Source organism: Mycteria americana, chromosome 2 (assembly GCF_035582795.1).
Source record: "Mycteria americana isolate JAX WOST 10 ecotype Jacksonville Zoo and Gardens chromosome 2, USCA_MyAme_1.0, whole genome shotgun sequence".
Lineage (NCBI taxonomy): Eukaryota > Metazoa > Chordata > Aves > Ciconiiformes > Ciconiidae > Mycteria > Mycteria americana.
The window spans coordinates 138,389,648-138,403,985 of record NC_134366.1 but is presented as its reverse complement, the minus strand read 5'-3'; the positions used below and the strand labels follow the sequence as shown (position 1 = coordinate 138,403,985).

General features: G+C 41.1%; 1 protein-coding gene across 1 annotated transcript in view; it reads left to right on the top strand.

Annotated features, from left to right (window-relative positions):
- SLCO5A1 (solute carrier organic anion transporter family member 5A1) overlaps window positions 1-14,338 on the top strand; it is an 87,994-nt gene that overhangs the window by 50,502 nt on the left and 23,154 nt on the right. The window contains exons 5-6 of the mRNA XM_075494784.1: window positions 2,714-2,878; window positions 7,729-7,927. Coding sequence (XP_075350899.1) covers window positions 2,714-2,878; window positions 7,729-7,927 — 364 coding nt within the window. The remainder of the gene's footprint in view (window positions 1-2,713; window positions 2,879-7,728; window positions 7,928-14,338) is intronic.

Here is a 14,338-nt window from a genome sequence, read left to right as displayed (position 1 = left end):
CAGAAATAATCTGTTATTTCATGCCAAAAATTACAGTAATCAGCAGAGCTGTTCCCTGAAGAATCCTTCACATGGGTGTAAGAGAACTTGTGCTTATTCCAAGACACTGAGTTTTATCTATATATCAGTAGAAATCCAATTTGAAAATAGTGATTAGTTTTGAAATGGATAATGACCTTTAGACTGAGTGCTCAGCTGAGATGCGAGTAGGAGTGAACAGGAAGTACAGCTCTGCATCCCAACGCCAGAGCGAAATGTTGGTTAGCTCTGCAGTTCTTTACCTAATTAATTCTTCAGTATCTTTAGATTGAAAATTCTAAACCAGACATTTTCCTGAAGCTCAGTTTTACCAGGAAGACCTAAACGTTACCAGGCGTTATGATACTTGGACCAGGCCCTTTAGAAGAATGGATTTAGCAAAGATCTTGGGCTCAGCCCTTGGCCAAGGACTTCCAGTTCACTTCTACGAAGAGCACTTAGTTCATCATCCTAATAAAATTCTATTTCTCTCTGTGATGTCCAGTCTTCTGAAAGTTATTATCTTATTATTTTCTTCCACGTGTTTTCAGCACAGGTGAGCAGCAGCCACCAAATAGCTCGGTTTCCAGCAGGACCGATCCTGGCACCCCCTCTTGCTGTTCCTGACTCCTTTCTCACAGCAGCAGCAGCAGCAGCAGCAGCGCGGTCGTAACCGCTTGTTCCTGTTGCAGGGGAGGAGCACTCAGTCCCGCACCTAGTCCCCGGGGAGATCCTGCTGCAGCTGCCCCACTGCAGCCCCGTGGCAGCTGTTTTCTTGAACTGCGTGATGTAGCCCCATGCGAGGCTTTGCAAAAGCTGGGTTAGAGCACCTTGGCTCTTGCCCTTTGGTTTCTTTTTGCATCTAAGGTCCCATCAGCTACCCCAACCCAACCCAAGCTAACCCAAAAATAGACACAAAGCCAAAGCTAATGAGGTTTGAGTGCTGACATCTGATTGTATTGTAGATCTTTCTTTTTCTTCTCTCTTTCATTTCCTTTTGAGCAATGAGATAAATTTTGATCAGCTGTATTTTGAACATGCAGCATATTCGCCAATAAATACTGATACTATTTTATCTTTGTACTTGCTACTGTAATGTAGTTTCTGAAGGTGTACAGTTGCGTTACAGTTTCCATATATTCATGTTGATACTATATGGTCTCAAACTCCTGTTATCTTGTTTCCTTCTGTTCTTCTATTGCAAACAGTGCCACATTTTTTAAAAAAAGCTGTAGGTGTTAAAAAACATTAAGATTCAAATATATGAGTGCTCCTTAATATGATTTATTCATTACTTATTTCCACCAAATTTTGTATTTAACATTTAATATGTTTCTTCATAGAGGCAGCAAGAGAACATTTGACTACATTAAAATTATAAACCCTGTACTCATAATGAATTCAGTATAAATTTTGACGAGTGGCATAAGCTGAGACTGGATGCAGTCAGGCAACTTAGGTGCTAATTTACAGCCTGAGAAGTTTTGACATGACAAAAGTCTAAATTCTGTTTGCTTTTATACAGATAACCTGTTGGAGTCAATGGAGAAAGACAGATTTTTGACTTGACAACTTTTAACATCAATAAAATTCTCACTCGGGAGTTCTTACTCAACATGTTGTATTTCTAATGGGCACTTTTGTCATTTAATTCAATGGGCTTTGATTCAAGCAGCGTTCAATTTCTGTACGAAGTGAAAAGCAAATGAAAAAACCCAAACCACAGTAGGTTAGATATAATACTTGAACAGAAAATCTGATCTTGGTAGAAGCCCCAAGGAAAAAAAAACATGTTTAAAATCATGCCATCTAATCTGAAAAGATTAAGACTTGGATAGAGTTATCATCATCTTGTGATGATAATTCTATGTCACTACAGGACTGAATTAGAAGTATTTAAGTGTTTCTTTTAACTACAGTGCTGAATTTCATGGGGTTTTGTATTTGATTTGAGGATAATTGCAAGATCTATGAATACTTTTTCAATTTAAGTTAATGATGTGCTCTCATTTTTAATTGATTGTTTTATCCCTTCTGAGAATATTAAATGAGTTGTATGTAAGGTATGTTGAGATTCATTGATATAATTGACATCATTTTTTCAGTATGCTTTGTCTGCGTCTATTGTAAATACTCTTAAATCATGTAGAAAAATGTTTAATTGAAAATCTTCTGGTTCCCTTTTCAAATTATAGTATTATTATCCCAGCTTTCCAAGTGTGGTCCTTGAAGCAGAGAGTTACAGGAGGAGTATGTGCTCTGTTTTCCTCCTGTGAAGTGCAAAACTCAGTACTGTTGGTTCAGCAGTGTGATATACCTTATCTCGTAGAAAATTTCAAAATAAGACATCAGAATAATTCCAAAATCACTACATTTTATTGCTGTTTTCTTTCCTTTATAGTGTTATTATGTAGACCCTGTTTCTTCAGACAGTTTTGTTAAAACAGACCGCAGTTGTGTTTGTGAAAAGCGGGACTGCAGTCCCGGGGCGATGCAGTGAGATAGGGTAAGAGCAGACAGCAAAGACTGCAGTCCCAAATATGCACTCTCCCTTCTGCTTAGCAGGTGTAGCCAGATGCCAGCAAGCCATTATTGCCAGTCCATCTCAACGAAAGTCAATTTGTTTTGTTTCAGTTTGCTTTTGTTTCTCGCTCATTATTTATAACATTCCTTTGTCATTTTTGTCATTTTATAGAGCTTCCAAGAGCAGCTGTCAGGATCTTAAGCAACATGACATTCCTTTTTGTGAGTTTGTCATACACAGCTGAGAGTGCCATTGTCACAGCTTTTATTACCTTCATTCCCAAGTTCATCGAGTCACAGTTTGGCATCCCAGCTTCCAATGCCAGCATCTACACTGGTAAGGCATTGCCACGTAGTGTAACGTTGACAGGGTTGGCGTTCTTTGACTGATGAAATGAATCAATACAGGAATGACCCAAAACCATGTTTGTTAGAACAGGTGATTGGATCCAGCTTTGTGCATTTGGTTAGATACTCAGGCCGTTTTTTGATGTTTGCTATATGTATTTAGTAAAATGTGAACCCATTTCTATTGTTAAAGGGCTGGGGTTTTTTACATAAGCCTAGACAGACATTTTCTAATATGTTAATGGTCTTCAAGGGGGAAAAAGGCAACAAAACCAGGCTAGAAAACCCATAGGCGTTACTGTGATTTGTGTGCCTTAAAAGATATTTTAAAGCTGTTCTTATTTTCTGTGAATTTTACTTCGTCTTTGATCTTTAGAATAGCCTAATCTTTCTTTTTTCCCCAGTGACAAGTTGTTTATCTGTCCCATCCTTCAGTTATCTTTCCCCTCCAGGCTGGTGGTCTTCTGCCTATTTACCTATTAACGATCTAGTCTAGCCAGGAGAGCTCCCCAAATCCTCTCCCACCTGCCACTGCAGGGGTGAGACCCCTCTTTTGCAGGTGTGGCATTTCCCCTGCTGCCGTGGCAATGTGCAGCCAAGTTCAACTGCTAACAGAGCTACAAACAACAACATTTTAAGCTTCGTACTGCTCTGCGGGAGGGAGAGATGGGAACTTCCCTAGGGAAAGGGGCCAAAATGTTGTGCAGAATTGGGGCCTATGTCATACAGATCATCTCCCTTCTCTCTCAGCTGCATCAAAGACACTTGTCTCAATACCCCTTTCTTGTTTTGCACTTACAAGGATCTTTTCTGCCTTCTCTATAGTGCTTCCCATATAGAATAGCTGCTAATTGCTAGACAGGTTAGTTCTTTGCTCCCCCATACTTCGAGATATTGTGCCTGAGAGGGGGTGATGGAGTGGATAGTGAGTTGTGAGAACAGGGGTGAAGTATGGGGTGAAGCTGCCCAGGGGCATCAGTCAATGAAAAGACAAAAAGTGGTAGAAGAAAGAGAGACAAAGACACAGAGACCTCACATGGGAATCGTTTGTCACCTGCAGTGGCTGGAAGAAATGCAAGGAGTCTTTTTAGAGCGCTGCGGGGAGACATCAGAGAAGCACCACATGGTGACTTCTGTTTGAGAGCTTGCTGGGATGAGATTTTCTTCAGGGCGTGAAATCCCTGTGTTCTGTATATAAGGAGGAAACATTGATTGATGGGACCGTGATTCTATCTGAAGCTTAGGGTAGCTACACACGTGTAGGAGTTTTGCTGTAATGGGTCTTGATGGGATTGCTACTCAGTAACTTGTGTCATTCTCAGGATAAACCAGAAACATTCTTGCCAGACAAAATATTCAACAGCCAGTACATTAAAAGAGGAAAAAATGATGCGACCCTATCCAGGGTGTGAAGCTGTTAACATCTGTTGTTTTCCCTGTTACAAATATCTTGATAAAGACTATTATAATGAACCAGAAGAAGATTATGAAATAACTCAGGCTGGATGTGCAACATGGACAAGTGAGCACTGCTTCCACAACCCCAGCTCCTAAACTTAACATTAAAGTCAACAGTTGTTATTAATTTTATAAATTCTTTTTGTAGGAAATGGGAAGAGGAAACTTGGAGATTCTGTATTAGATTGCTCTGGCTAATCTAGTAAAAGACACGTCCAGTTTACAAAATTCTGGTTAGCAAAAGGACTTACATGTTATTTATATTACTACATCTGTACTTCATATGTACATCGCCAGCTGAGTACATGTGCTTGACGAATCTCTCCATGTGACTGATGTAAATTTTTTATTCGTCATTTTCTGTCTCAATTCATAAGCAGCGATTCTTTAATTAAGTCTCAATTTGTTTCTATTTTTAAACAAACCTATCATTAATCATCAGCAAAAATGCCACGTGCCAAACTTCATGTCTTGAACTTGTGCAGCTTGTGCTGCAGTCGGTCTTGTTTGGAATTTTTTGTGTGTGCAGAGCAGGTGCCATTCAGCCTTCAGGCTTTCTCAAGTCTGAAAAAAATGGACTTTGACTCTAGGTTACGGATAGATCTTAGACAAATCCAGGTCAAACTTTCAGGTACTTTGCTAGCGGATTTACTTGTGAGAAAGAGAGTTACAATTGAAATAATTTGTAATTGGAAGAACACACTATATGTTATAAAGCACTGCTGTGGTGACTTCTGCTAAAATGGTTACAAACACATTGGATCTACCTTTACTTTTAGAAAAGGTGTAATACGTATCTCAGACCGAACTGATTTGAAAATCTCCATGGTATTCCCTTAGTGTAGCCTGCTTAGCAGATACTGCAGTTTTCTGTTCCCAGACTATTAGTAGCTATTAAGATCATCTTTTGCCGCTGTGAAAAGCCTCAAGTGCTGCAGTATCCTGACAATAGCAAAAATGACAAAGCTTGAAAATTGCTGACTGAAAGCTGATACTGCCTCGGAGCACTGTACCCAGGAGTGTATTTGGCACACGCACAATTCCTGTAAGCCAAACTGTCATTATAAAATGGAGAGTGCAGTGCAGTGGCTTAGTTTCAGATCTTAAGCTTTATTCCTCTAAATGCCTTTGAAAAAGAAGAATGCATGTGTTGATTAGACGTACAGGCTTTGCTTTGCCCTGGAAGCTTGTCTGGAAGTGCGCTGCAGTAGCTGTGTTTTTTTGACAGTACATCACTTCTGATTTCACATCCCCTGCGGAAAGAGAGGGGCTTAAGGATGAAGAGTTTGTACTTGGGGCAAGTGAACCTGTCAGGCTTCCTGACACGCACAAGGGATGAGCCCTTCTCTCTGCTGCCTTTGCCACAAACAGCGAAATCTGCTCCTGCCCTTCCATTTCCTCCCCGAGAGAGAGTTTTTCTGTCTCCATCTGCAGTTTGCGTGGAGGAATTGGTCTTTATACTTCTTCTGTGTAGGCTTTTCTTTACCTTTCCATCCTCCTGAATGAGAGCGAGCCTCAGCAGGCAATTTGCTCATGTTTGTCTCCTCATTTTTCATGTTCTGATCTTCATGGTGTGACAGACGATGGATGAAAACAGCAGTGCAGTATAACTCACTAATGGAAGAACCACTAACCTAATGCCTTGCAAAATATTTACCTGCTCAGTTTTGACAAGGTACTAGATGTAGACACATGCAGCCTCAGTTCTAGTGAAAGGCTTTTCCAATATACATGTCCTCAGGAGAATAAGAAAGAAAAGGTAAATTCAGGTCCAAAAGAGGTTAAGAACACAAAGCTAAACTATAAAATGGAAGGAAGAAGAATATTGAGGTTAATTCATCGTCAGTAAACCCTTACCTTGGGCTAGACCCTTAGTTCATATAACTGATGTAGCCATGGATTTGATCCATGGAATTTGGTTCACCTGACAGGGGTGTTTTAGAAGGCATTGCAAGTGATCCCCGTCTGCCTTCGGTGTGGATGTGGGCTTCTCTGAGACAGATTTTGTAGAGCAGGACATGCCTGGTATACTCAGGTGGCTGAGTTACCATTTTCACCCAGAGAGAACATTTTCAGTGCAAGTGGAAGGATTTGCATTATTTCTTTCCCTCGTTCATATTCAGTCACTGAAAGTGAGAGATATAACAGCTCGAGAGAGATAACAGCTTTGAACTTTGTGAAAATCATTTAATTCTCCTAGAAGGACTTAGACATTTAAATTCTGCTCCTACGAGAAAGACTGGCTTTGAGTCTGTGAAGGGTTATTATTAACAATCTTGGTAATGAAATGACATTTTATTTTATAATGCCATTTGTGATGGCAGTATAATTAAGGCGGCAACTATTTTTACCTCTTTTTTCTACTTTCACGATCTCACCATTTTGATAAATATAACGTCCCCTTAACCCTTAGACAAATTAGCAGAGAATGAGAATGCTTTGCAATAATATTAAAGATATTTGCAAGTGATAGTATTGCCAGCTTCTTTAAAAAGAAGACCAATATATTTTAAGAATTTGGATTATAAAGTTTAGCTCCTTCTCCCTAGATGCAGCTGCCAAAATTCCATATTTATGTGGAATGCATCTTTATTAGCAAAGACCTTATTTAAAGACCTCCTCACGTGTCAGTGAACAGCAAAGCCCAAGGGAAGCTAAGAAGTGCGAGACATTCACTGACACCACCACCTCAGGCCCTGGGAAGTGAGGACAGCCCGGTGACATGTTGCTGAACAGCCACCTTATAAGTGCAGCAGCAGAGTGACAGAAATTTCATAGGCACGTCTTTTGTAGTACTAATTCTCCTATCTTAATTTCTTCCATCATGTTTGTTTGATCGGTTTGCACTCCACGTGGCTGTGCTGAGATGAATGGGGCTGCCAATGTAGGAAAGTGCTATTCAACTTGAGTAAAGTATCCAGAAGGCAGAATTTGCAGCCAGGCTCACGCATGCACTCCCAGGTGGGCAGGCTTCTGGGGGCCTGCCTGCGATTAACATTTGTGCTTCCCTGGAATTAATTATGAGAGTAGGAAGAGGAAGATTCATGCCCAAATCTGGATTTCTTCAAATTTTCAGTAATTAAACTGGAGCAATGTGTATCCCCTCTCCCCATTCTAAAATAAATACAAAGCAATGTTTCTGCTTCTAAGTACAATAGTTCTCTTATAGTGCTTTGGCTGCTGGTAATATCATAAGGAGGCTTTTATTAATTCTTTGACAACACTCCAGAGGTTTGAAAAGTCTGACTCAGTTTGCTAGCAGACAATGGAGATCTTAGTACAGCATTTGCAGTCATCTAATTAGGGAATGAAACCAATATTTACATTTTATTCCATTTCTCTAGGTTCTGTTTTAATGTTGCTTGAATTTCTTCCCGGCAGGTGTGATTATTGTCCCGAGTGCTGGTGTTGGTATTGTCCTAGGCGGCTACATTATAAAAAAACTGAAACTTGGTGCGAGAGAGTCTGCAAAGTTGGCTATGATCTGCAGTGGTGTCTCTCTGCTGTGCTTTTCAACTCTCTTCATTGTTGGATGTGAAAGCATTAATCTAGGGGGAATAAATATACCTTACACGACTGGGTAAGTATCTTGGAATCATGTGTTGCAAACCCAGCTTTTTCCAATAAGCCTGATAAAGAAATGTAAAAAATGCTGATGGCTGATGTACTGAAGAAGCCACATGTTCAAATGAGAATTCAGTGAGTATTGTGATATAAACACATGCCGTTAGTATGCGGCCCTTCGGTTTTACATGTAGTTTATTATGAAGCTTATGTAATAACTCACCTTTTTGAGGGACGGGAAAAGGTATTAGAATGGACTTCAGTGATTTTTACAGGAAAATAAGAACAGTATCCTCTGTAGGTTGCTCAGAGTTTAGTTGGTGTTTCAAAATGTTTTCTTTTCTGCTCATGAAAATTGTGAAAATACTAAAGGGATTGTAAAGATTATTTCTGAGTAGGTTTGTTTATTGTCACCATAATAGTGTCTTGGGTCTACAGTCCCTATCTGAGAGGAATCACTTGGGCATGTGCTATCAACATTAGTGGTGCGTGCTGCTTCTGAACCCCTTACTAGGTGTATGAATGCCCTCCAGCCCTCCATCATCATCAAGACAGTGACTAGATCATAACCCTTAAAGATACATTGAGAATGAAGAAGGCTGTCATGAAAAAGAAGGTGTGGATGTAGGAAGGTATTGGGAGTGAGGGATTTAGGCTGTGACATTAAGAAATGCATGGAAGGGCATTTTAAAAAAAAGAGGGATATTTGGAAGGAAGACAGTGTGGTAAAAGTTGTGAGAAGGTGTTTCCTTGGAAGGTAATTCCTCAGAAGCCTGATCATGAGCTTTTATTTTCTTTCTTATTTTGTACATCAGCTTTTCCCTAAAATTGCCTTCTTCATGTAGCTTAAACACAAGAACAGAGTAAGCATTTGAAGAGCACAAACTTATCTGAAGCAATGTTTTTTTCCCTTTGCTTTTACATCTGAGACAATGCCTGCCTTTTATTTATGGCCAGGTGCTGGGTATCAGATCCATTTGAGTATCTTGCTTTTAAGGCTCAGCTCTGGACTCTTAACATTTTGAGGTTTAGAAGATAGCGTGTAAGAAGTGCGGAGCAGGAAAAGAGATGATCAGAAGGGGAAAAAAAGAACCACAGTGGGGCAGGGAGCAAGTGTCATGGTTTAACCCAGCGCTGAAACCAGGACAGCAAGCCAAGTGAAAAACGAAGAGGAAAAATGGGAAGCAAGGGAGGAAGACAACAGTTTACACAGCGAATATTTTGCATTGCATGTTGCTGGGTGTACTACATTGCTGTCAAACCTTAATCCTAGAGCAAGGCAAACCAGCAACTGAAAGTCATGAGCTGATGGAAAGCTGGTTTACTCCTTTGTATTCTTAATACCTAGAGTTAAAGCTTGGTGCTGAGGGGTTGACTGTAGAGGGGAGTAGCATGGTGATATATCCTTGTCTGAGCATAGTGGGCTGAAGAAGGAGAGAACAGGGATGGGAAGGAGGTGGAATGCTTTGATTGTCCACCTTCTATTGATGTTTGTGACAGCCTGTGGGCGTAGATGAAGAAATGAAAATTACTAGGAATTAAAATATAAATTTCAGATAGCAATTAACTGAACTGTGTGGCAACTCAGAACATCCCTGCCTGGCTAATGAGAAGGCTGTAGTTTTCTGTTTGTGAAAAAGTGCTATTTAATTTAAATCTTTTTCTAAATTGAAGACAAGGCAAACTATGGCTATGTAACACAGAACCTTCACACTGGAATTGTAAGAGTATCTAATTCTTTTTTTGCAGTAAGTAATAACATTTGCAGTAAATACATAGCATGAATTGAAATAGGCATCTATTCACAGCTGTTCTGAAAGTCTGCAGTAGCATAACTTTTTTACCACCTTCATCTAATTGTTCCTACTGAGAAATGAGGTGAGGGATGGTAATTGCAAAATTCTCGAAAGCGTTGAGGTATATCAACTCTTTGAAATCAGTATAAAAATCAGTATGCTTAGACTGTAATGTCATCAGAAATTGAGAATTACCAGCATGTTATAATGCATGATTCAGGAGTTCGCAGCCCCAGCCTATATGATTTTTTTAATGCAGAGATCAAATCCAAATATTATCAAAATGATAATAAAGAAGCAGCACTACACATAAATTCATCTTGAATATCTGGCATGATAAACATTCTCTTAATCCTCATGGTCAATCATTTGATAGTTTCAAATCATTTACTTGGTAGGCAACTCTTTAACTCAGACATCAAAGGATTTTATTGTTCATGTAATAAAAAAGCATGCTTTCATTTTGAGGTTTAATAAAACACATACTTCATTCTCTAGTTCCAATGCAGTGCGGCGTTATGGACATTAAAGCCAGTTCAAGGCTAGATCGGATTGGAGAAGCAGGACAGCTACTTGGTTCGGAGTAAATGTCTTGCATGATGCTCTACCTTAACATGGCTATACCAGGTCTGATGTCTGAGCTTCCTGCGCTGGCAGCAGCCCAGAGATCTCCGCTGCGTTGGGCAGTGTAGACATACCCTGCAGGAGAAACTTCTCCGGACAAACATGTTCAGTTCTAGTTCTTTTCTTTTACATTTAAGAAGGTTTTTTTTTTTTTCTTTGATGAACTGAACCATAAACCAGTACAGAGGAGAAGGATAAGCTGGGTTTTAGTTAACATAGAAGTATGTGCATGCCAGTACTCAGCCAAGTAGGTAATGATATTTCATAATTCAGTATGTTTCATAACTCAGTATTTTTCTAACTGTACCAGCTGTGAGGAAGTGGATGGGACCTGGAGGCATGCACAGATCAGAATACATTTGCAAAGATTTTCTGCTGTTTTACGTCAGGCACAAGCAGTTTTGCCGTTATTGGTGTGTCATCAGCAGTTCTGTTATCAGGAAGGTCAAGGGCACCTCTGTATTATACATCTCAGCATTTTAGAACCTGTTGTTCTGTGCCCTAGCCCTGTCTCTGAAGGCGTGCTTGATATTTGAACACAGCGTAAGGAGCCTCATGTCAAACTGCAATATGGCATCCCTTCTCTTGCACCATAGCCGGCATCCGAATGCAAAGTCCTGAATGAGTGAATTGTCTCCTTCTCCAGGCAGCTTTTGAAGATCTCCAAGGATGGAGACTCCATAGCCTCTCTGGGCAACCTGTGCCAGTGCTTGGTCACCCTCACAGTGAAAAAGTGTTTCCTGATGTTCAGAGGGAACCTCCTGTGTTTCAGTCTGTGCCCATTGCCTCTTGTCCTGGCACTGGGCACCACTGCAAAGAGCCTGGCTCTGTCCTCTTTGCACCCTCCCTTCAGGTATTTATATACATGGATGAGATCCCCTGAGCCTTCTCTTCTCCAGGCTGAACAGTCCCAGCTCTCTCAGCCCTTCTTCATAGGAGAGATGCTCCAGTCCCTTCATCACCTTAGTGGCCTTTCGCTGGACTCTGTCTGCTATGCCCGTGTCTCTCTTGTACTGGGGAGCCCAGACCTGGACCCAGCACTCCAGGTGTGGCCTCACCAGCGCTGAATGAAGGGGAAATAGCAGAGAACAGCTGGTTGGTTTGTAGACCCATCTCTGCTGTGTTTTGTGGTATAAGGCAAATAAAACAGGTTCTGTGGGAGCTTAGCCATAGTGACAGATTCCTGGATTAGATCAGTTCTATCTCTCATATTTCTGGCATGTAATGAATCAAAACAGGCCCTTTCTGATTGCTTTCTGTTGTTTTGGTGCAATTAAGGTTTAGTTAAAACATGCAATTGACTTACTGAGGCACTTCACATTAAAAAAGACCTCCTCTTCTTCCTCTTGTACCACCAGTTTGGGTTTCTGTTATTCTTGTCTCTCTCTCAGTCCAGTTAGCCAGTGGGATCTCTTAACTTGAAAGCAGTGACTAATTGGATCAGAACAATAACAACAAAGAAGGAATCCAGCTAACAGTGAGAGGGTCCCTTGTTTGACAGCTACACAAAAATTGCGTCATTGCTGCGTTTCCAGCTGCTTGCCAACAAGCATGCTGCAAATCTCTACCATCCAGAATGTCCTTCAATACCAAACCAAAAATACTGCTATCAGATTAAGATAATCCTTTTTATTACTTAGCCCAATATTAAGATTATAGAAATTGTGTGGTGAGGGGTTATCTCCTTTCCTTTGCGTTTCCTTTGTCTTGTAGGTTACTACAGCGATCTAAACAAATATGAGTAAAACCATGTGCAAACCAATTCTTTGTTTAGATGTTACCAAAATATATTCAGGCACTGTTTCTTTTTTAAACTGCATTTCATTTAGGTCGTAGCCTCAAGGGAAGAGGGTCCACCTTTTTTTTTTCAATATGTGTGCATTGACTGCCAGCACAATGAGGTTTCAGTCCAAGCCTTGGTATCTGAAATAACAGATCACAGCTCTAAAAACTCCAGGCAATAAATCTTGCCTTATACTTTCCCTTTTCTTACTTTACTCCTATATCACAAGCGTTCCCCAGAGTAATAGTTGGAGAGGAGAGCAGGACTTAGAAAAGAAAGTGCAAAGAACTGGAGTCCCTTTTATCGTTAGTCACATCTAATAAAGCTCTCCTCTTTATTAGCTTTACCAGCATTGTGTCACGGAGACACAGAACAGTCTCCCTGAGAAGTGAACAAATGCAATTTGTCAGATGGGATTCTGGGTTTTGTCCCAGCGCACACGTTCAGCGAACTTGCAGTTGAATCTTATTAATGAAAGGAGCAGCGTCATTGTTTGTAATTGAAAGAATAGTTCAGGAAACGCTGTCGTTTGGAGCTGGTTTCTGTTCGTGTGCTCGTGCATGACGGGTGTCCTTGGCAGCTCAGGTGAAGCAGCGCTGCAAGTTGACAGCGTCTGCACCCGCTGAAACAAGCGGGGCAGCTCTTTCTCAGACATCCTGTGTGTCTACAGCAGTGGGTGCATTGAAACTAAGCTGCTTTTCTCACAGGCCAGCTCATGAGCAGGAGCTTTGGTGCAATCTCCATAAGAGCCTGCTCTGGCTGACCGATGCAGGTAAATCTGCGATGTGCTGTGCAGTAATTAAGGGATCAATGCTCTGTTTTCCTTTGCGGAGAGTAGGCAGCTTCCTAGTGTCGGGTTAGGATTAGTAGAGTACTTTGGTTCGGTTTATTGCTGCAAAAAATACATACCTTCAAGAAAAAATGATCCCCTACTGGGAGAAGTATTCACTGAAATCTGTTATAATATGTGCTATATGGTAGATCACATGTGATGAAAGTGGGGTTACATAAATATGTGTCAGTAGAGATTTCATGTCCCCAGCATCTGAATTCCTTCATCCTTCATTAGTTTCCCATCATTGAAAGAGGAGTGAAGAATGAGTGAACAGTGAAGGTAATAAAGATGAAAGCATGAACCTCTTACAACTGTCTGATAATGAGTTTTTGGAAACAGAGTTAATAAATGATTTTGTGTATCACATGTTCTTGAAAGGATGAAAAAAACCCCCCGTCTTTGTGTGCAAGGCATTTGCTGTAAACAACAACAAAAAAACCAAATAAATACCTTACAGTGATTTGCTGAGGTACAAAAGGTGATGAAAGCTGGAGAGACACAGCTTGCAGTAGCTTGTTATTAATTTGAGCATATTTGCTTTGCATATCTGTAAACTTAAGGCTTCTTCCGGGGAAAATAAAAGAATGCCCGAGATTAAATTTTCACAGTGGTCTCAGTTCAGTTTCCAGTTTCATGCTTCTCATTTCTTGCATGCCTGATTTCATTCACCTTTATTTTTAAGCTGATTTCCTCACCTCTGTGTCATGGTAATGTTCAGCAGTGCAGCGGAAGCGAGTTTATGTATGCGGAGTGAGCTAGGGAGCGGGCTCTCCTGCCTGTGGAACGGCACGGCCCATCTGCTGCCCAGAAGGGTTTTGCCTGATGGAGGGATAAGAGGTCAGAAGAATGCGTTTCACAGGGCGGGAGAGGTTGGAGAGGGGAACCCGAGCTGCACCTTTCCCTGCAGCCTGGGCTGTCCCCAGACCTGTCCATGTGCAGGGTGGCTGCTGGCAGCCGGGGCGCGGGCACGGGGGTCTGCCAGGCAGGCTGGGGAGCCACTGCTTACCCCAGGCGTTCAGGCATCTGGGGCATCCAGCGCAGCAGGCTGCCGAGGAGCTCGTGAAACTCCAAAAATGCTGCCTCTCCTGTTGGTGCGAAAAACTTCTGTCACTGTGCTGCTGAAATCAGTATGTTCCCGAGGAATGTTTTGATGATTTGGTGTTTTCCATCAGAGAAAAGGTTCTGTTGAGAGATTACTGGAAAAGTCTGCCTGTTGCTATATGACGTGTTGCTGCATATTGCTTTCTGGAATCCAGCGTGATATAATAAGACAAGTTTCAGCTGATAGCTGAGAAGGCGACAGAACCAATATTAGTCCTGGATATTTAATTTCCTGCTTAAGCTGCAACTTGTTTCTAAAACTGTGCCTTGTTTGTTTATGGCGCAAGA